This window comes from Aulonocara sp. 'chitande type north' Nkhata Bay, linkage group LG17, assembly GCF_057382095.1.
Source record: "Aulonocara sp. 'chitande type north' Nkhata Bay isolate Kocher_YH1m ecotype deep benthic linkage group LG17, A_spYH_male_GT1.1, whole genome shotgun sequence".
Classification (NCBI taxonomy): domain Eukaryota; kingdom Metazoa; phylum Chordata; class Actinopteri; order Cichliformes; family Cichlidae; genus Aulonocara; species Aulonocara sp. 'chitande type north' Nkhata Bay.
Genome location: NC_141360.1, coordinates 35,740,042 through 35,757,108, shown reverse-complemented (window position 1 = coordinate 35,757,108; position 17,067 = coordinate 35,740,042). Strand labels below are relative to the sequence as shown.

Here is a 17,067-nt window from a genome sequence, read left to right as displayed (position 1 = left end):
GTAAAGAATGCTGTAAACAGTTCCTCCATTAGGGCAATAAAAAGTAAAGTGAAGCTGAGCTGGCTCGAGAGCGGTGATTTGTGGCCGTCAGAAGGAGCAGCAGTGATGTGATGCAGCCATTTGTGAAAAGTTTAAAGCCTGCAGTTGGACAACGGGCACACTCTTTGTTTTTTTTGTAAATTTACAATGTAAATTTGATGTAATCTTCTGGATTTTGTTGCGTCGGCTTTAATAACCTATGGATGTTAATGGAGGCAACAGTGTAACCTTTCTTTAAACTGACTAAGTCCACTTTGTGTGTGTTATTTTACAACAATTGAAAAGATTTCTATTTCTTTCTAGTTTTTTTCTTTTCTCTTTTTGCAGAAAGTGGCTCAAAGTGTACTGCTCGTCAAAATAAAAGCCTCTAAAAACACTGCGAGTCAAGGAGGCACAAAAAGTGACATACACGTTAGATCACAAATCTCTAACTTTGGACTGAAACTCAAAAATGTCCAACCACAGCCAAAAAAACAAAACAAAACACATACAAAAAAGTCAGTGCAAAGCAGTGTGGGCTCATTCAGTCATAAGCGCTTTGAAAAAAAAAAAGACACAAAAAAGACATAGAATAGTTTCTCTTTTACCTCTCCAGGCTTATTCCAGATTTAACGGTGAGGTCAACTAGCTATCAGAGTTCTTTAAAAACAAAAAAAACACATAAACGTGATTGTTACTCTCAGTAATGCCACACAGGGTCGAAACATCATGAGATTAATCTAATATTTCTACTTCATCTCTTTAACAAAATGTTCTCTTTGATTGACAACGACAGGAAACTGGAGCAAAAAAAAATATATGGAGAGCCATCCAAGACCGCAAACTGTTTTGGCAGAGTCAAAACTCCATTCTGGACTTCTTCCAGTACGTGGAGCACTAATCTGGATCTTTTCCTATACAAATCTCACTTCATGTTAAGCAAGTAAATGGGCTGATATTAATGACATCTACCTTGGCCGGAGAGGCGCCTTTGTTTTCCCATAGACTCCTCTTGTTGGTGACGTCAACAGGCTTCAGGTCCTGTCAGGGGGAGAGTCAGAAAGCAAGCGCATTATCAGTGCATGCTCTGCATTTGGAGCTCTGATTGAAAATGTTCATCGTGTGGCAGCAGTGGCGGTGTACCTGAGATGTAGGCAGGATGGAACGAGCGCAGAGAATGACCGATGCGATCAAGCGGAGAGGGGTTTGTGTGGAGGAAAAAGCGCTCACACGATAATCAATAGTCTGAGGCAATCCAAGTAAAACTCGAGAAAGATGTCTTAAAGCTGTCACGTTGGACATAAAGTTATGTGCAGTGAAAGTTTCCCCTGCTCTGTTTTAACAATGTTAGCACACAGCATAATGCTCCAGCATGAATATTTGGATAAAGTCACAGCTTTAAATGTTTCTATACACTTGGGAAGGACAGGACAAAAAGCTCAATCATTGTCTGCAAGCAAACACTGCAACGGGTTTAGCATCAAATGCTTGAAAATGATGCCACGTCTACACTGTCCACACGCACTATAGCTGGAAATTACAGCTGCGAGAGCAGCAAGCTCACACACGTCATAATTCATTTTTATTTGAGGCCACCAGGTGGAGTCAGAGAGAGGATACAGCCTGCGTCCAACTGACCTGCTTCACTGCATCGTTTGAAAGTGATCATAAAACATGTCCTACACAGAACATAAGCAGCAGTAAATATGACACAGGCATAAAAAGACAGCGGGACTGGAGCAGGAGAGGGAATGCTGCACATTATTACTAGTCACTCTCACTGTTATGTGGAGGGTCCGCTACATTAAGAGCCGTTCCAAGCCAACTGGTCTAACGTGGGAGCAGCAGCGATGTCGGATAACTGCCCATACACCTGTTTTATTTCACAAGGATGGCCTCAGAGAACCTTCAACAGCACTTCACACTCCCAGCGAAATGGGAGGGTGTAGAGGCCACAGTGGGATTTGGCCTTGGTTGACAGTTAAAGAAAAACCCACCAGCTGTCATTGGATTCTGGGTCAACTTGTTAAATCGTGACTGGTGTACAATTCAGTTCAATTTGATTTATATAACGTGAAGTCATAATAACAGTCATCTCAAGAGTCTGCAATAACAGAGAGAAAACCTCAGCTATCAAAAGACCGCTTATGAGCAAGCACTTGGTGACAGTGGGAAGGAAAAACTCCTTTTTAACAGGATGAAAGCAGGCAGAACCAGGCTCATCGGGGGTGGGTCTCTGACAGAGGCCAGTGGCATCACTCTCTGCCAACCAAGCACCACCCACTTCAAAATAAGAGCCAAGAAAAACAAAATACAAAAGAGAAAAACAAAACAAACTTTGGCAGAAGAATGACTACTTGTGTTTTCCATGACAACTTTATGATATTTAAAAGATGACCCTAACCCTAATGCAGGCCACTACCTTCATGTGCTCTGGTTCTGGATTTTGCTCTGAGGTGAGTGCTAAGTGTACTGTGCTCATACAGCGTTGACCTACCGCTGGCCTTCCTCCTGGTGTCTTGCTGCTCTCTGGGGTTTTATTCAGCCAGTCGTTGATGCGGCCCGCTACGCCTGTCTTTATCACAGCTGCTTCCTGTTTGGACAATGTCAAAGGTCAGCCAAGCCTGGTCATCACTGGCAGCGGGGCAGAGCAGGAAGGACCAGTGAACTGGGCTCTTTCCTGTCTGTCCTTCTCTCGCTCATACACACAGAAAGTTTCAACAACTTTCTAACATCCTGCACCACCTTTACTTTTTTCTTTTTTTTTTTTTTACCTTGAATGTGCTCCCGCCGCTTCCAGGCGAGCTGAACACGTTGCCTTTCTCCCACATGCTCTTGATGTTTCGTATGCTGTCGGTGACCACGGGCAGATCCACGGCTCCGGAGCGAGGGGATCGAGACTCCTTGTTCTCTCTCTGAGGAGACAGAAATCTGGGTTTTAAGCTGCGATAAAAGCTCAGGAAAAAAGCATAAATACTAACAACTCAATGCAACGTCTTTGTTATGTTTTGGCTAAGTTGGGGAGTCAAAGTAGAATGTTGTGCTCAGGAGTGGCACTTTTGGATTGATGATAATAATATTTCCAGAATGATAGCCAAAAATAGGCAGTGCAGGCACATTTTAGTCAAGCAAATTAAAACGCTTACGGAATGAAATATTACTTTTTCTGCATAGTTGCTTTTTGACAAATATTGGATATTTGCACTAGAGATGCACAGATCAATCAGTGACTGGTATGTGCAATGTGGGTGGAGCTATGATGATGTTTTGATTGCTTCAACATATCTATTTATGTACAGATAAATTATTGAGCCATAGCACAAACCATTGCTGTGCAATGATGTGTTTTAACTTTGTGATGCTCAGGGTTTGTAAGATTTAGTCAAGTTAAAACTGAGGGTTATCTTCCAATTTACACACAATATAAAAACTTTGTGAGGGTTTGAGCTGTCACTTGAGAAAGCATCGTGCCAAAAACAAAAGAAATCTTGAGAAAAACAATTGCTGATGCTCACAAAGCAAATGCTGGATATAAAAAGTTATCATAGTGTTTCCAAGTGTTGAGGACTGGAGTGAGAAGTATCATCAAGAAATTCAAACAGAGCCACACAGAGCAAGGCTGGCAGAGGTAGGCAGTGAAAGATTTCAAAGACTCTGAAAAGAAAACTAGTGAGAAATGTGTCTAAAGACCCCAGGACAACTGCCAAGACACTAGAGACACAAAAGAATGACTTAACCAAGTTGGGAATTGTGATGTCAAAGAAGACAATCACTAGAACCTCGCACAGGGAATGAACTGTGAGCCTGTAGACCTTCAAACCAGACTGAAGTATCCTAAGGAAAACCTCGAGAATGATTAGGTATACTAGAAGTCCGTCACCTGAGATGAAACTGGAGCTCTTTGGTTATAGAGATTCTGGTTATGTTTGGAGAAAGACGAGAGACGTGCACAACCCAAAGAACACCATCCCCACATTAAAAACACCATGGTGGTAGTATTATGCTTTGGGGATGCTTCAGTGTGTCTGGAACTGGGAATCTTATCAAGGTGGAAGGACTGAAGAAACAACAACACAAAACACACATCACTCCTCCAGAAGACTAAAGTGAACATTACTGACTGGGCAGCTTAAGGCCCGGACTTGAATCCCATTCAAAAAATCTGTGTCAGAAGACCATTAAATCTGGAGGAGCTTGAGAGATTCGCCAAAGAAGAATGGGCTGGGATTGCACAGGAGACGTACGTGAAACTTGTTGAAAATGACAAACAACTCCATCCATCATCCATCCATCCATCCATCCATCCATCCATCCATCCATCCATCCATCCATCAGTGTTTTCAAAGCTGATGCAGAGCTAACCTGAGCAGCTGAGGTGTACTGCTCCAGCCTGTTGTCTATCTTGGACACCACAGGACAATGAGACGCCTTCATTGTGCTGCTGGGCAAAAGCAAGAAATTAACATACAGTGCATGAAAAATCTAAATGCCCTGAAAATGATATACACATTACATACAGTTTGGGCTTTACGTCCTACACTACAGACCCTCGGGTCTAGCTCTCGATTGTATTGTTCATATTCAGCAAAAACAGGATTGCTTAAAAAGCGTTGTTAGTAGAGGTCAACATGACTAAAAAAGATGACGCTTACCTTTTCTGTGCTGACTTGTTTAGAAACTCGGCTCTCTCCTCAATCTGTAAAGAAAGGTTAGAAATCTGTGAGTTATAAATATTGCATCAGAATTGCTCCGCTGCATGCAGTACATCTCTACCACACTTCAGATATTTATTACAGCATCCCTGCTGCTGATTCAAGTGCATCAATCCTTTTATTACCGTTAATATGAACTCATTTCTAACTTCAACATGTAGACACGCCTAGTTCTAAACAGTCACTAAGCTTTGATGATTAATAACATAAAGGGGATCTGTTAACCTGTGTGCAGCTTCAGATTTTGTTTTTCTTGACTCCACCAAAGACATAGTTCATAATAATCCTCATTTGTTTTAACCTGAGGCTTGCTGTGACACCTAAGGCCATCTCAGCTCGCTTTCCCTCCACTTCAAGCTGACTTCCCTTTGCCTTACCCGGCAAACAGATAATTTGAACAGAAGGTGGGTGGAGCTGCTATGCTTGCAGCCAGAGCTGTGTGCCTGAGACGATCATATTATAGATATCTGTTCTCATTGACAGCTTACAGATCCAAGAATAAAGCAGTGTGAGCCCTGAGCTTCTGCCATACAGGGGTTACTTCTGCTCAATATTTTAAACTTTGACCATGTTTATGAACATCCATCATCGTAAGAGTATATACCACAGACAAGAAATAGGTCCCCTTCATGCACTTAACTTTATTTCCCGCAATCTCTTTGCAGGGTGTGTTTTTAAATAGTAAATATCTCATTATTATTTTCCTTCATACGTAATATAATTTGGCTTCACTTGAGCAGCACCAAGATACTGTTCCCTCTATGTGCAAAATGCTCTGAAAGACATGCACACACAGTCAGAAACTGACCCCCACCCCACAGCAAACGCTTTGCTCTCTCTGCCTTTAGTCTGTGGGAATCTCTGAGGATTGTTTATGATCAACGGCACAAAAGGCTAAAAGAGAGGGCAGCACATGCGTTCCTTAGATGCACACATACACACACAAAACACAAAACCCTATAATAGGGACAAAAGAAGAAACAGCAGAAAAAAAGGCCCTCTTCCCCTCTCTTTATGAAGAAGGCCATTGCACTCGACTGCTACCGAATGTGGGAGTTCCCAAAAATACTCCCTGACAGGAAATTCCCCATTCTCAGACGCATTTTAAAGAGCCGTAGCCATCCGAATGCAGTTACAGTAATCCTGTTAACCCTAATCGCTTTCCTGCATATCCCTGTTGCCTGTCCTTCATCTCGTCCCTCTGTCCTTTTCTGCCACAGAACACTGAGCTTTATCTACAATACAGAGCGGGGTTATGGTGGTTTACTGCTGATAACATGAAGGCGAGCTCTCGGGACTGAGAGTTCCACTGGGAGCTGATTCCTGATAGTAAGACAGTCTTTTTTTTTTACGTTTTAGTGTAACAGGAGGCACCAAATGGCAGCTGTCAAACAAAAAGCACCTAATAGCAAAAAGAAATGAGGGGAGTAAAGTGTGTGTCTTCAATGGCATGCATGTCAATTTGATATAGGAAGTAGCCTTTGGACAGGTTCAACAAAAACCAAAGGGGCATGAAATTCACTCTGCACATAAATCAAGCAAGAATATGCTCCAATTCACGTGAGCCAATATAGAGAAAAACAGATCTGTTGTTGTCTGTTGTCTTTATGTAGCAAAAGGTATTTCAGCATGAAATAGATTAGAGTTGCTTTTCATGCTCTATCTTCTTCACAGTTATGGGATTATTACGCCCGTATTTTGTGCTCCTATAATAACAAAAGGTTCAAACTTAAATTTCTGTGGTTTTATGTTCCTTTATAGTCAGGGATAGTGGAGACAGTCCAGGGATTTAGTGCTTATATGGTACATACCCGACCTACTGAGCTTTTGGGTTGTCCATTTTCTTAAATTAACAATGAGTTACTTCGTTTTTTGTGAAATGCATCAGCTACCTCCCAAGCATATGAGCCTTCTGAGTTTAAATTTAGCCCCCATTTAAGTACCAAAAATCGCTGCTTGTTAAAATGACCCCTATATTATAACCTGCTTACAATCCAAAAACATTTTCACATTCATGACAGATCTGCTTGCTCTCAAACTCATCTTAATAAAAACTACACACAAACAAGCCATTTTCAGTTTTGAGCAACAGGTAGATGCCGTTTTGTCTTTATTGATATCCTTTTGTACTAACCGCATTAAGGAACTAGCTTTTCAGGTACTTACGAGACAGTGAGTACCTTTTGTTTTAAGCGTGTTTCCTGCTAGCAAAAATTAGCTAGCTAGTCAGTACTATTCAGATGCCTTGCAATAGCTGAATAACTGAACCGAAATTCATATCAGATATTACAATCACTAAACATCGAAATATGTGGCATTTAATAAATGCTAAAGACGCAATGTGTCTGCAAATGTTTGTTAAGGCAACATTCATATTAGCTATATGATTTTAATTTAATTTATGGAGTTTCCAGACCCCTCCTTTTTTGGATTATTTCATCTGTTGCGAAAACACACAAATTAACTCAAAGCAAAACACAGCACCATAACTGTTCATATGTTCCGTGTACGTGAAGAACACAACAGATAGATATGCACTCAAACAAACACAGTCACGAAGAAACACTTGTACGTACAGTGAACATGACGACAAAGTAAAGCTTTGTCTGTGAAGGGAGTGAAGGGGGCATGAGAATTACTGTTCACAAAGTGACCACAATTAAAAGAAGTGCCTGGGTCTAGTACAATCAGAGCTCACACACCATTAGAGCCAAACCTCTAGTCTAGAGTCTCACTGGGATGAGCCAGATGGATATTACAGCTAACTGTCACTAATTAGATTTTCTCCACTGGCTAAAAAATCCCCCTAGATTTTGTGTGCGTGGGAGTTGGCTTTTGGCAAAACTGAAAACATTTATTCACATTTGAGTTGATTAAACGTTCCTTTGCAGTGACAAACATTTATCTTTAGATAAGGCGGTGGGGAGGGTTGGGGGGAAACTTTTCTTCGTGCATTTCTCGAGAAGGGTTTAGATTTAGACAGTTTTAAAAAAACAAGTTACAGTTTGATTATTGCATCTCTCTCTCTGGTTTTATGAAATCCACTCCTTTATCTCAGTTAGATAACACTTGTGCAGATGCCAGTCACCTGGCGGTTAATCTCTCCAAATATTTGAATGTTCAGAGTAGGCTTTGCTGCACTGAAGGATAGATGGTGTTTGCAGGTTTGCAGGAAAGCTTTTACAGAGTTCTGCTGACGACTGCAAAGGAACCAGTGCAAATGGAGTTTAGTACAGCACGCAAATGCTATAAAGTTGTTTTAAGCCTTAAACTTATTTAAGTGTTCACCCGCTGTTCACTACACTACATTGTCAAATAGCTTTGGATGCAAATGCTGGTTTGATTGTTAGCTTTGATGCCACTTGCAATGTAGTAAAATATCAGTGGTTGCCCAGTGAATTAATTTTTGACTCAATTCTGACTCAACCTGACTGCAATCACTTTAAGACAAAATGGTGAAGGTTTGCAAATAATTGCCATCTATTTTATAAATGGAGGCAGGCAGCCAGCATGTTGAAATAAATTTGAGCCAGTTTTTACTGATGAGCACAACTCGTCTGTGACATGTCTCTTAGCAATACTTTTCTCGACTGGTTGCTAACTGGTTGTCAATCACATGTAATTGGCAACTTAACCCCACTGAATAACAAACTAATAGCAGACTGATAGGAGCCTGACAATGTCTTATTGGCTTTTGATCAGTAAAGTTTCTTAGAAGACGACAGCTGACTAAGTGGTTGTTGACCTGGTCCCTGTCTCTAAAGCAGTCATTTTAAAGGCAGCAGGATCACAAGTTGATTTTTGATGGTCGCAACAATTTAGCCTGATAGTTTTAGATGAAGTGCATGCTTTTACTCTCTTGTCCAATTCAAAAACACAAGCACAAATATGTATTAATAGTTTGACTGTCTGCTTAACCAAAGCTACAAGTGTTAGCGTGGTCATTATAGTGTGTTCATACATAGTGTGGGGGCCTGTCAGGGATGTAAAGATTAGCTTAGCATTACAACACTTAATTTTCCAAACATTTTTGCACGTTTTATTTGAGTTAAGGATGAAAAATATGCAGTTTGAAACTAATTTACCTTGAATGATTAGAGTTTACATCATCATACTTCATCAAACTATTAAGAGCTTCACTGCATTTCAGCTTATCCTTACAGGTCAACAATAAATCATGTATTCAGCCATTAAGTGCAAATGTTTTAGTCCCATTTTAAGATGCTGATTTTAAAAACAGCTCAGATGGATTTAACCCATTTTTTTTAAAAAAAACCCTGCAGTATCCAATAAGACGTAAGCATGACTACCGTGAGCAATACATTGCACAAAAATATCAGTTTTTGGAAAAATTACAGAAATTAAAACTCAATTGCAAATTTATGTTTTTTTTTTAAATTTGAAGGTTCAGTTAATAATCCAGCGAAAAAAAATCTGGCAAATATTTCATGGTTCAGGCTTTACTGGAATAAAAGTCAGTCAGGAACTGCATTTTCATACAACAAACAGAGTTCATCTCTGCCTAATCGGCTTGTTAGCCCCCGCTGAAAAAAATCTGCCAGTGACATATGCCTGTTCAGGCCGCCGAATGATCTTTGTATTTTGATTTCTATTGCTGCTTCTATTTCTATCCTAACCCATATGCGCAGTACCAGAATGGAAAACCTGAGGTGAGAAGTCAAAGATAGTTGGACTGACCTTCAGAGAGGATCCTCGTGGGCTGAGACACTTAAACGGTTTGCCCTCTCCATCCATAGTGTCATCCACCTTCTGTCTCTTCTCAGCCGCCTCTGCTCTCCTCCTTTCGATCTCCTCTTTCATCTTCCTCTTCTCCTCCTGAGAAAGAGATGGCAGGCATTTCTGAGTGTCTCTGACAGGGAACGCGTTGGTCAATTTAATTACAGCAGTCCTGCCAGGTAATGGTAGCTTGTGTCTGCTAGCTGCTTGTATCGACTCTAACTAAATGGAAACATACTTATGCTGCCACAGGCTATCACATGATAAAGAAAATGTCACTGGCAGTTGACAATCAAAAATGCAGCCGACCCAGACACTTTCTAACTGATTTACTTATTTTATCAAATGAAGCAGGTCAGTCTCGAATTCAATTACTCTGAGTAAATTCTTATTTACAGCCATCGGCTGCCTCGGGAGAAAAAAGGCATTTTGAAAAGCCTGATACAGCAGACTATCAAGAGTTAAAAAAAAAGAAAGGAAAAAAAGTATGAATCATTTGTACAGTATTCAGAAGAGGGCTGGTGCTTGGCAGTATATCAGCCCTCTCCGGCAGCCTTGTCTTGGTTAATTAGTCTCTCTGTATCTCTGGGCCATCTTTTAATTACAAACCAAAAGGCCTCATTAACATCACACAAGAGGAGAAGAACAGGGGCAGATAGCTAGAGATGGGCCGCCACGTTCGGAGCCAAGAGCAACAAAGAAGACCAGTCAGGGTAATAGCGAGAATGTAGGGGCCTCGGCGCAAGCTGACTGCAAGCGAAAATGAGCGACGCGTTTCGGTACAGCGGGGGAACACGAAGGAAAGCAGAGGTTATCGCGTCTGAGATACGCAAGGACGAGGATGTTGTAAGAAGAGGAGACAGAGGAATGACATATGTGAGTTACAAGCGGGGACCCAAATAGGTTGAGTCATGATAACGGAGACGTATGGCGAGATAACGTCACAGCGGTGCAAGTGTGAGAGAGAGTGATGCATGGGTTTCTGCTCATACAGGTGCAAAGGGATGAATCAACATGGTGCAGAGCATGAGAAAATGTAAAAGACTGCAGGGACGGTTGTTGACTTCATTCTCACTGATGTCTGCATTTGAAATTTGATTGTTGCAACAGCTGTGTGGGCAGGCAATAAAAACCATTCAAGTCCATTCTTCTTTCGATTGTTTTGGGGTTTTTTGGTTTCGATCTTTCGCTGTTGGCCCAGTCAGAGGTTTAAGCACACACGGTGTGTTATTGTTGCAGAATGACTCATTTGTAAGAGATGGGCCGTTCTCGAGACTTGCTATCCCCAACTACAGCCCCTCCTTTTTTTTATTATAACAATAATGGGAACAGACACAACACTGTGTGTGCAGGAGCTTACAAATATCTCAGCAGGTGTTTCATCTGGACTCAACAAGATCCAAATTAGAAAGCAAGCTTCTTTTCTTGGGCTACAAAACTGAATAACTGCAATTTTTCCTGTAACTACGTAAACATATAGTTCAGGGATGTGTAGCTTTTTCGTGCTTTTTCAAGTTTAAAGGGACAGCTTCATGGATATATCGGAGACTCCGATAAGCCATTTGCATAGAAATGTGGCTTAATCCAAAGATGAAAGGGCAAAAACAAACAAACAAAAGAACAATATTAAAAAAGGAAAAGATGACTGAAAACCAGAATTGTGTGATAATTCAGTCATAATAGAGAGAAAGAAGAATAGAGAGAAGCGTCTAAGAACCGTTGGTGGTAGCCCAGAGATTGATTTGAATTTTTTTACATTTATCACAGTTCCCAATTATCACAAGAAGAGACTCATAGCAACTTATTGCTCTTATTGATGTATCAAATTTGCTTTGAAGACAACAACTGACTGCAGGTGGTCAGAGAACTGGTCCCCATCTTTGAAACATCCACTTCGAAGGCAACCAGTTCAGAACTTCATTGCACATGCACAATAATTTTGCTGATTCCAGTCTCCCACCGATTGTAAGATGACACTCAGACTTGCGTCCATCGGCCACTTGCCTGAAACTCAGACTTTTATAACATCATGATTTTTTTTTAAACAAAACATTTACATAGAGATGGGATAAAACAGAGTAAAAACAGCTTAAAAGTTAAGTAAAACAAAACAAAACATCCACCTCCTCTTTGGCTTTCCTTTCTGCCTCTTCCTCCTTCCTCTGCCTCTCCTCCTCCTCCAGCACCTTTCTCCTCTCCTCCCTCTTCCTTTTCAGCTCCTCCAGCTCAGCTTCGGCGTCCTGCTGCTTCTGCCTCATCCTCTCAAACTCCCCGCTCTCCGCATCATCGCGACGACGCTTCAGCTCCTCCAGCTTGCGCTCCGCCTCCAGGCGGGCGTCCTCGTCCGGGTCATCACCCGCAGAAGGCTCGGGGGAGCGCACGCTGCCGCGGCTGGGAAGGACACATAAAAACACAGGTCAGCACACGGGTCGGAGTGGAAAGCTGGTTGCCTTTTGATCCAGGTATTCAAATGCACACCAGAAGAAGATGTTGCCTTCATGGAATTCACACAACAAACAAATGCAATCACGTTTGCAAAGATAAAGTTACAGGCGGTATCAAGTTTCGTTCCAGTGTTTCAACCTGAGAACTCACTGCAGGTGACCTGTGACAGAAAAACACGGCCACTCTGCCAGCTGAACAAAAACAACGTGTTTTTCTTGAAAGTCTGAATGAGATTTGCTTTTCAATTATGTTTCAGAAGCCTCGGGCTACATGTTTATACTTTCACACCAGCCTGTGCAATAAATGATAAATGTCAGCCTCATACATAACTTCCTGTCTGATAAAACTAATTTCCTTTAAAATGCAGTACATAATGTTGTTTATCAACAGACTGTTGTCCTCTCCTCGCACTCGGTCACAATGAGCTTTGGTTATTTGTAGTTTGATCTTTTCAGCTGACCTTTGGGCCTGGTATATTAAGTTACTGCAGTACTTTTCCACAAGTGGACAAGAGTAGAGTCACTGATATATCAGCAAAGGTCTTGAGCTTCTTCATAAAAATCAAACTTGTGCAGAAATAAGTCCAGCAATTTGCTGAAATGTGCAAACACAAATGAAAATACAATATATAAGGCACAATCAGAGTTTGTGGAATTCTAATGAACTTGAAAATCAATATTCGGTATGACCACCTTAATTCTTTAACACAGCCTGAACTCTCTTCTCATTTCTTTAAGTAGTCTTCAGAAATAGTTCTCCAGCCTGTTTGAAGGACACCCAAAGCTCTTTTTTTGGATGTTTACTGCCTTTTGTTCCATTTTCTGCTGATTTGATCCACACTGCTTCAGTAATGTTGTGGTCAAGGCTCTGGGGATGCCAATCCATGACTGATGGTGTTCCACTGTGTTTGTGTTTTACTACACTGACAATGTGTTTGCTGATTATTGTCACAGTAAACACCGAAGCAGTTGCCAATCACATGTTTCCGGTTAGTATTCCATGCTGGATCTGATGTACTTTCTGAGTTTACAATTCCCTCTATTTTGAAAAGAACACACTTTACATTGAGCTATACCAAGTTTTTGAGACTTAAAATAGTCGTTTAGATTAAAAAAGCTATTTCATGTCTGTTAGACTGTGTTCTTTGCTTTTTTTTTGCAGATTCAACTAAAGATCTGGGAACAAATGTTGCTTGTTAGCAATAAAGTACCTTAAGATAAATTTATTGGTTATGTGTAGACAGAACACTGACTCATCTCTGGAGTTAGGTGTCTTTTTTATGCTTGAATGAGTCACAGGTCAGCATTAAGTAGCATAACAAAAACATTTCTCTGAAAATGGTCGGGTGCAAGGACTGAAAAGTGTGAAAAACAGCCAATGTCCAAAGAAAAAGTCTGAAAGACCTTTATAAATGCCTGAAGAATTGCTGCTCAAATAATACAAGTAAATGAAGAAATGAGAAATGAGTGGCGGCTCAGGACTTATGCACAGCACTGTAGCTAAGTGGTTTTTTATATCTAGCCTTTTTTTGCAAGAAAGATTAGATAAGCGCAGCTGCTATTAGTCACATTCATTGAGTCTGTGTGTTTTATTCATGCATACAGGTTTCATTAACGAATTAGTCACCTGTTGCTTCAGAATAAAGGCATCATTATCTTTTTTAGTAGGACTTAAATAACCATTATCAGATAGGTGACAAAATATTGAACTGAAAATGAGAAAATATTAGCCTAATTTCTGTTTGTCTGCAGTAAAAAACAGAACATTTATCGAGTTAGATGACACAAACTACTGGCAATCTTCACATTTTTGCAACAGTGTAAATACAAATTGCATTCTGGTCTTTATGATTTTTCACAAATTAGAGAGCGTCAAACTGTCACACGAATCTGAGCGATACTGCTGACAGCTCAGGCGCTTGAATAATTCACAGGACTGGGCTATCCCCAGTTTGGCCTCAGGGTGACAATGAGACAGTGTGTGCTTTTGTTGCTGTTGTGTACCTGGTGGTCCTCTCAGGTTTCCTGTGCTGTTTGGGAGGCGCCTCCTCATGCAGCCCTCCGTTGTGCTTCCTCTGATCCTCCCTCTCCTCTCTGGGCTCATTCACCTAAAGCCACCCCCCCACACACACACAGAAAGCAAGATAGAGTGATACTGAACAACAAAGGTAGGCAGAAAGGTGCATAGAGTGAAGTGTGATTGGATTCAATCATGTGACATCACATGATATCCCATAAGAGAAAGAGAGCACGCCCAAATAAAATAACACAGAACATCACATCACACTACGTCCACTCCAGGATTACTGTTGACAAAGGATTATCTAACATGTGATCACACTGGGAGTGTCTCCAGCTGGGTATTTCCTACATCCATTTGCTGTCCATAATCAGAAACATAATTAAAGTCTTATATGTGATAATTACTATTTCTGTGAAGTACATATCCAGTCAAATTTTGAAGACCATGGGATATATTATGAATGTAATGCAAATTATGAATCTTTACCAAGAAAGCGCTATAAACTTTCTTATTCTTGCACTGACACCATTTCAATATAAAATGCTGACGTCATCAGTTAAATATGCTTTTCCCTATTTTTGTCATAGCTATCTATCTGTCTATGTTGAAGTGGTGAATCCACATTAAAACACAGCCATATGTCCAGGTAACCCCTAATAGGCAAGTTCAAACCCTCTTTTTTCAACCAGAAGGAACTGGCCCCAGCTACACAGGCTGGTTGGCAACTGGTTGGCAACTGGTTGGCAACTGCCAGATACTAGGGAAAATGTACATTTCGTCCACCAGTTAACGAGTGGTTATGGGAGGTTGCTTGCTGTCGCTTGATGAAAGTGGTTGTAAAGAACTATATGATGCAGCAGCAAAAACTGAAAGGCAACTGCAGTGGTCACCCGCAGTTTGCATGGAAGACACCAACTTGTTGCACACCCTCGCCAATTTTTGTACTGAAGCAGCGACAAGTGCAGCCTAAACCACAAACAGAAATAAATAAATACTAAACACTGTGCTTTTGAAATGTGTTTTTTTTTTTCAGTGTCAAGGCATAATTTTTACTTTTAAGAAGGACAGTCGAACATTTGAATTTCAACTGCAAAAACTGGTGACGGTTTGCAGACAAGCTGGTGTCTTACACTAAAACTACTGGTGAGTGAAGCAATCTGCTGGTAGTGATGGAATACGGCCTAAAGGAGCTTGTTCCAGACATTGGATCAACTAAGGGACAACACTAGTGCCCTGTACAAAAGGGTTTATTGCAATCTTAAACTTTTGACAGATATCGAAAGATGACCTGATGCCTCACTGAGTTGCTGAAGTGGAGCCAGTGTAATGTGATGTGTTGTTGCACTCATGGCTGAGGTGGAAGACATGCAGAAAAAAAATGTGACCACTCTGTGGAGCATAGCATTAACCTTTTGAAAAGTCTGACCACACGGCTGTAAACCGCACCTCATCAAACACAGACCTGTCATTACCAGTTTGCAAATGTTGCAAACCATGCTAGACGGCACGAGGTGTCCGGGTAATTTCAGTGTCATAAATCAACACGTCAACAAGATGTCTCATTGAGAGGTTTAACATGTAAACATTTCTGTCTAGTTAGACACTGAAGTTATCCAAAGAAATTTCACGTGCTGTGCATCACACCTCTACTGAAGTTCTTACCGCATGTATGATACCTCATTATCTTCTGATTCAGATACCTCAAAGTCCTCTTCACTGTCATTTCTTAGTAACATAGGCTTGTTCCCCTGTGAATTATCTACATTATCATCCTCTGGTACCTCTTCAGCTTCCCCTGATGCTACTGTATCCTCCCCAGCCTCTGAATTTGACGACTTGGTCTGATTTGAACTTTCACTGACTACCGAATGTCTGTCTTCTTCGGCGAAGTCCTATGAAAAAGGATTATAGCAGTTCTTTGAAAGTAAGCTCAGCGATCAAATCAAAGGTAACAAAAAAGACAACAAATCACTAACCATACCTTGTTTTGAATTTTAGGCTCTTCAGCTGAAGCCTATAGAAACAAGGATCAAATGTGCCAAGGCTGTCGGTTACACCAGCTTAACTTAATGTCTGACATGAAAGAAGAATGGTGACCTGATAACTGACCTGGTCTCTCAAGTAAGACCTTCTTGGTTTGTCCTCCACAACTGCAACTGGCTGCTCCTCCTCTTCATCTACCCCCTCCGCTTCTTCCTCTCCCCCTTCAGGGGCAGCCTGCTCTTCCTCCCTCGGCTCCTCTCGCTCCTTCTCCTCCTCTCTTCTCGAGCTATAGGTTTCCATCTTCTCAGCCTCGTCGTCATTGTCACGGTAACGTCCCCTACGCCAGGAGGAGGGCCTCTCCTCTTCTGCGCTGTTTTTCTCCGTGGCGGTGCTGTCGTTGCCCTCCGTCACAGTGGGGTCCAGCTGTTTCTGTCTCTCCAGCGCCTCCTTCATGCGCCTCTGCCGTCTCTCCTCACGTTTGGCCATGCGGTCCAGTAGGGCTTGGTCCTCGTCATCTCCACCGCCTCCATAAGAGCTGCTCACAGACACCGTCTCTGTGACACTACGAGGAGAGAGAGAGAAAGAGAGAGACGGCACAAATGTCACATTGTGTGTATTCGTGTCAAAGAGGAGGAAGGGGTGAGGTCACAGCAGACGTCAGCCGTTATAAAAATGTGGGCATGGAAAGATAATCCATGACATTATCTTCTGTTACCTCTGAGCTGCCCCTGGTGGAAGGCCGCAACCCCTGTGTAATCATAATTTCCAGAAAGAGGTTGCATTATTACTGACAGCTTTATAGCCAAGAACAGCAGAAAATGTAGACCCATGGCTTTACTGACTGGTCTTCACCACAGCTCTTCAAATAAACTCAGGTGAGGCCTTATAATGAATGGAAATTTTGATTTTAGGTGGGAACTTTTGTATGTGCTCAGATACAGCCATAGCCTACAGTTTACAGCCATGCTAACACCTGCTAAAACTTTGGACTGAATGCTAACTACGATAGCATGCTAACATGCTATCATAGTTAGCATGTTTTTAGATGCCGAGTCAATAGTTGCTGTGGCATAAAATTTAACCCACAATGTGTAACATTACCAAATACATGAGGATTAAGCGTTGCATCAGAGCACAAATGTGTAAAAAA

General features: G+C 41.4%; 1 protein-coding gene across 6 annotated transcripts in view; it reads right to left on the bottom strand.

The window, feature by feature from the left end:
- cald1a (caldesmon 1a) overlaps positions 1–17,067 on the bottom strand; it is a 64,852-nt gene that overhangs the window by 4,895 nt on the left and 42,890 nt on the right. For 2 of the 6 annotated variants that reach the window (XM_086268748.1, XM_086268747.1), the window contains exons 4-14: positions 16,044–16,479; positions 15,916–15,948; positions 15,716–15,826; positions 13,916–14,019; positions 11,591–11,858; positions 9,429–9,566; positions 4,671–4,714; positions 4,381–4,456; positions 2,793–2,933; positions 2,516–2,611; positions 991–1,059 (exon numbers count right to left, since the gene is read on the bottom strand). In XM_086268748.1, the coding sequence (XP_086124874.1) occupies positions 991–1,059; positions 2,516–2,611; positions 2,793–2,933; positions 4,381–4,456; positions 4,671–4,714; positions 9,429–9,566; positions 11,591–11,858; positions 13,916–14,019; positions 15,716–15,826; positions 15,916–15,948; positions 16,044–16,479 (1,516 nt within the window). Of the gene's footprint in view, positions 1–626; positions 679–984; positions 1,060–2,515; positions 2,612–2,792; positions 2,934–4,380; positions 4,457–4,670; positions 4,715–9,428; positions 9,567–11,590; positions 11,859–13,915; positions 14,020–15,715; positions 15,827–15,915; positions 15,949–16,043; positions 16,480–17,067 lie in introns of all 6 variants that reach the window. The other 4 variants (XR_015125640.1, XM_086268751.1, XM_086268749.1 and 1 more) reach the window with 4 other exon arrangements.